We start from the raw sequence: 5,275 nt of genomic DNA, 5'->3' as shown, positions 1-5,275 counted from the left end.
CGACCATACCAGACTACGCATGTGATCTTGCTGTCCCCAGTCACCTTTGCATCAGTTACTGGTCTGCTGCTAGAACCGCCACCCCAACCTCATTTAACTTATCTGCTATGAAAACCACTGAATAGTCATGTTTATGCGTTGTCATATAATTTGAACATGCTAGTTATAACTCCACCGCACCAGAGAGATCCACCTATACTGTATCTCTTTTCCTTCTAGAATGCTACCCGCTGTTCGACACTGCATCTCTGTTGGTGAGCTTGTACAGCATCGAATAGGCTGAGTACAATCATAGAATATTATGTGTGCCGAAGAACATCAAAAACATCCTCACTCACTGGTTTCAGCAAAATACAGTGTGACATCGATGAATAGTTCCTCAACACGTCAAATAAAATACGTACAGGGACGCCACAGCGCTAAACTGACTCCTCATGGAGCCATTCAGCGCTGAGACCCATCCCCAAAACCTCAGGCCGACCATTCTGGGAACGCCCACCCACCCGCAACAACATCAGCCAAGGATGGAGCCTTCCTTCGCTGGAGGCGACACAGTCTCTGCAAATCGCAGCCATCAGAGCTGGGGCCATGGCCGGAGATAGTTCGGGAGGGAGCCCATGACCACCGGAGAGCGGCCCGGAACGACGGATATGCGCAAACAACAATCGCCTGTAAACACCGCCCACCAGACGACCCCAAGCGATGCCCGCCCAGGGACAGGCCTCGGTGTACGCTCGTCCTCACGATAAACGGAATCCGACACTCATCCCTGAAGACAAACGCGAACTCGTCAGTGAAGAGCACTTTTTTGCCAGTCCTGTCTGGTCCAGCGACGGTGGGTTTGTGCCCATAGGCGACATTGCCGGTGATGTCTGGTGCAGGACCTGCCTTTCAAACAGGCCTACAAGGCCCTCAGTCCAGCCTTCCCAAATACCACATTTCAATCCCAAATGATTTCAGATCTGGTGGGAGTTCACATCAGTGATTCAACTATACAGACACCTTCTATAGCAGGTAGGCTACACATTTGTCCTTTCATAGTGACACTGCTGTTATTTYAAAGCAAAGCAAGTTTCAGCAATAAGAAGAGTTGTGTTAATGTGTAAATGAAGCTGTTCTGTTAGATAATTAAGCTGTTCTGTAGATATGACACCAGCCTCAACACCAATGCCTGGGATCATCAGCACAAGTAATAGAATGTCTGTGTGCATCTAGTCGAGTGTTTAGATCGTATCTATGCGCTGTTATGCTTCTGCTTTTAGATAACATGGTGACTTCATTCTAGGAAGCTGTCAACAACAATCAACACCTTATCTGTCCTGAAAGACTTTTTCACCTTATGAATTGGTCTTATCATCTCTATAATGAGGAGAAATATAATCTACCAGGGCTAGAAGCAATCTGTCCGTAGTGATTTTTATAGTCCTACTTTGCCCACTTTGAATAGACAAGTCATGAAGGTATTTCAAAAGGCCAACAACACCATGATGATCATTAATACGATCATGAATAAATTTCATTAATATGTGTTTTCTCAGTGGGTTTGACTCCAGGTCCTAGATCTACTTTGCCTCCCAGCACGACAGAGAGTCCGACAGAAGGTGTGTTGGGCCTCTAAATGACCGTCTCTGCAAATAGTAATTATACAGTCAAGAGTTTAGATTACGGGCCTGTAAAGTTAAGTGACCCAAATGTGAATGTAAAACCTTATTCTTGTGTAGTTATATTGCTTCCCACTTGTTTCAACTGTTACTTGTACCTTTACCCCAGACACCACAGTGACACCAACTACCAGTAAGTAGATCCACCAATTCTAACTTAGTTTGCAAATACAATATCTTTGTTCACATTTTCACTACAGCTCTGACCAGTTAACTAATAGATGTATTCATAGCTGCTTGTAATTCCAGTCCAGATTTGTAACCACTTTTAGTCTGATTTGTAGGTAATGTGTAGTGTACTTCTCTCTTTCTGCTTATTGAAAGACCTTAGATATTACATTTATTTACATTTGTTTTTGTGTAATATGAGTAATCTCTTCTCACCAGGTTTGACCTCCCCTTTGACCCCTAGCACGGCTGTGAATCCTTCATCAGGTCTCTTAGTCATCTTTATCTAGTTAGCAAATATAAGTAAAACAAATAGAGTAGCTTATCTTCTCCATGTTTTTGTACGTTTTTTTTCCATCACAAATTTGCCTCATTACAAAAAGAGGTAGATTTTTGATTGATTAAAATCAACCCATTTAGATGTATTTTTTGTATAATCAGATCCCATTATTTGCTTTGCATCAGGGTCGACTGTTTGCTGTACTTTGACCACTGACACCCCAGCGAGTCCAACTGAAAGTAAGTATAGCCAATAGGTTTCATTTAGTTTGCTAAATATTTTTGTCTATTAAAGTATAAACCAGTTTTACAAATATAGCCAAATGTAAATTCAGTCAAGGCTTTAGGATTAATCAAACAATTTGTCTCTTCTTATAAAAATGTTCATAACTCTGTTATTAAACTGTCCTTCTCTCTTGCATGTGCCCAKGAGGTCAAAGCTCCACAGAAAGTGATGTGGWATCAAACAGTCAAGAAAGCATTCTGGGTAAGTATCCTGTTCTCGCTGTCTTTTCTCACACATATGAAAACAGAGCTGTGCACATTTTCTTAAACAAACAATAATGTGGTCCAAAAGCTAATGATCTCTCCTGATGTCATCATGTCACCAAATAGTGGGGCAATTATGGCAGGCAGCAGTGAGTGTGGCTTCTGGAGTGGCCGTGTTCCTGGTAGGATTGAGAGCTGTCTGTCTCTGCAAGAGTACCAGTGAGTACATTTGATTCTGCGTAACAAATAATTTTTCAAATTTACCCTGCGGACATTAATGTAAGTGCCTTTGGCAACTCCAAAGTGCCTTTGGCAACTCCTTTTGATGATATTGTATAGGTTAGACTATATTCAATTTAATTAATTTTCCTCATTTAATTTTCAGAGAAAACCAATTCTCAGAGGTAAGAATTCCCCTTGTGAATATGATGCAGATTGTATCAACCTTTACATTTAACATTACATTTAAGTCATTTAGCAGACGCTCTTATCCAGAGCGACTTACAAATTGGATGCAGATTGTATCAACCTTTAGTTCTGTATTGTCCATGATGAGATGTTCTTACCACAACCTTCTTATACTTKTATGTTGTACAGACCTACAGCCAGACAGGATGATCACAGCCAATGTATGTTCCAAACAAAATACATCAAAYGTACACACATATACGACTTACAGAACTATATACACGCATGTACAAACACTGTAATTCCATTTTCATTGTGTTTCAGTTGTAGATGATTTGGTGTCTATGGGAGCGGTGAGCAGCGGAGTCATGGTGAATATTCTACATTACAGTGGTATCTGTACACATATACCCCTCTGATAATGTTACAGAACCACTGAAGTATAATTCACCATACCCGCTGCTCACCGCTCCCATAGACCACAAATCATCTACAACAGAAACACAATGAAAAATGAATTACATGTGTTTAACTGCCTGTATATATTCTGTAAGTCATATGTGTGTGTATGTTTGATGTATTTGTTAGGAACATACATTGTCTGTGATCATCCTGTCTGGCTGTAGGTCTGTAACAACATAAAAGTATAAGAAGGTTGTGGTAAGAACATCTCATCATGGACAATACAACTAAAGGTTGATAAATCTGCATCATATTCACAAGGGAATTCTTACCTCTGACAATTGTTTTCTCTGGAAAACAATGAGCTAAATGAATTACATTGAATATAGTCTAACCTATACATATGATCAAAATGAGTTTGATAAATTAACCCATGCCAAAGGAACTTACTTAATACAGCACGGTAAATTTGCACATTATTTGTTTTGCAGAATCAAATGTACTCACTGATCCTCCTGCAGAGACAGACAGCTGTCAATCCTACCAGAACACGGCCACTCCAGAAGCCACACTCACTGCTGCCTGCCATATTTCCCACTATTTGTGACATGATGACATCGGGAGAGGTCATTAGCTCTTGGACCACATTATTTTCTTCTAAGAAAGATAAGCTACTCTATTTGTTTTACTTATATTTGCTAACTAGATAAAGATGACTAAGAGACCTGATAAAGGATCACAGCCGTGCTAGGGTCAAAGGGAGGTCAAACCTGGTGAGAAGAGATTACTCATATTACACAAAACAAATGTAAATTAATCTAATATCTAAGTATTTCAATAAGCAGAAAGAGAGAAGTACAATACACATTACCTACAAATCAGACTAAAAGTGGTTAAAAATTTCTGGACTCAAATTACAAGCAGTAAATGAGTTAACCGGTCAGAGCTTTTGAAAATGTGAACAAAGATATTGTATTTGCAAACTAATTAAAATTGGTGGATCTACTTTTTATTTTATTTTTTTATTAACCTTATTAACCAGGTAGACTAGTAGAACAAGTTCTCATTTTCACTGCACCTGGCCAATAAAGCATAGCAATTCGACACATACAACAACACAGAGTTACACATGGAATAAACAAAACAGTACATTTACATTTAAGTCATTTAGCAGACCTCTATCCCAGAGCGACTTACAAATTGAAAGTTCAACATATTCATCCTGGTCCCCCGTGGGAATTGAACCCACAACCCTGCGTTGCAAGCGCCATGCTCTACCAACTAGCCACACGGGACCAGTTAGAACAAAGAAAACAAAAAGTCTATATACAATGAGTTGCAAATGAGTGTATTAAGGCAATAAATAGGCCATGGTGGCGAAATAATTACAATTAGCAATTAAACACTGAATTGTAGATGTGCAGAAGATGAATGTGCAAGTAGAGATACTGGGGTGCAAAGGAGCAAATAAATAAATAAATGCAGTATGGATGAGGTAGGTAGATAGATGGGCTGTTTACAGAATCTCATTACAGGTGCAGTGTATCTGTGAGCTGTCTCTGACAAGCTGGTGCTTAAAGCTCGTGGGGAGAGTGAGTCTCCAGCTTCAGCTTTCCAGCTTCAAGATTTTTGCATCGTTCCAATCATTGGCAGCAGAAAACTGGAAGGAAAGACGACCAAAGAGGAATTGGCTTTGGGTGACCAGTGAGATATACCTGCTGAGACGCGTGCTACGAGTGGGTGCTGCTAAGTGACCAATGAGCTAGATAAGGCGGGCTTTACCTAGCAGAGACTTGTACTAACTATAGCCAGTGGTTTGGCGACGAGTATGAAGCAAGGGCCAACCAACGGAGACGTACAGTCGCCAG

At 40.4% G+C, this 5,275-nt stretch overlaps 1 protein-coding gene and 1 long non-coding RNA gene across 7 annotated transcripts in view; both read left to right on the top strand.

The window, feature by feature from the left end:
• The window catches only part of LOC112076279 (uncharacterized), a 47,078-nt gene that overhangs the window by 36,486 nt on the left and 5,317 nt on the right, over window positions 1-5,275 (top strand). The window contains exons 10-12 of one of the 6 annotated variants that reach the window (XM_070441243.1): window positions 2,983-3,001; window positions 3,195-3,226; window positions 3,336-3,376. In XM_070441243.1, the coding sequence (XP_070297344.1) occupies window positions 2,983-3,001; window positions 3,195-3,226; window positions 3,336-3,376 (92 nt within the window). Of the gene's footprint in view, window positions 1-2,982; window positions 3,002-3,194; window positions 3,227-3,329; window positions 3,377-5,275 lie in introns of all 6 variants that reach the window. The other 5 variants (XM_070441240.1, XM_070441244.1, XM_070441242.1 and 2 more) reach the window with 5 other exon arrangements.
• LOC112076277 (uncharacterized) lies at window positions 1,769-2,350 on the top strand. The gene is made up of 3 exons (XR_002895148.2): window positions 1,769-1,794; window positions 2,049-2,096; window positions 2,295-2,350. It is a non-coding gene; the product is annotated as an uncharacterized lncRNA (long non-coding RNA).

The sequence above is a fragment of the Salvelinus sp. IW2-2015 genome, unplaced genomic scaffold (genome assembly GCF_002910315.2).
Source record: "Salvelinus sp. IW2-2015 unplaced genomic scaffold, ASM291031v2 Un_scaffold3659, whole genome shotgun sequence".
Lineage (NCBI taxonomy): Eukaryota > Metazoa > Chordata > Actinopteri > Salmoniformes > Salmonidae > Salvelinus > Salvelinus sp. IW2-2015.
Note: the sequence above shows the minus strand (reverse complement) of the source record. Positions and strands in the feature narration are given on the sequence as shown.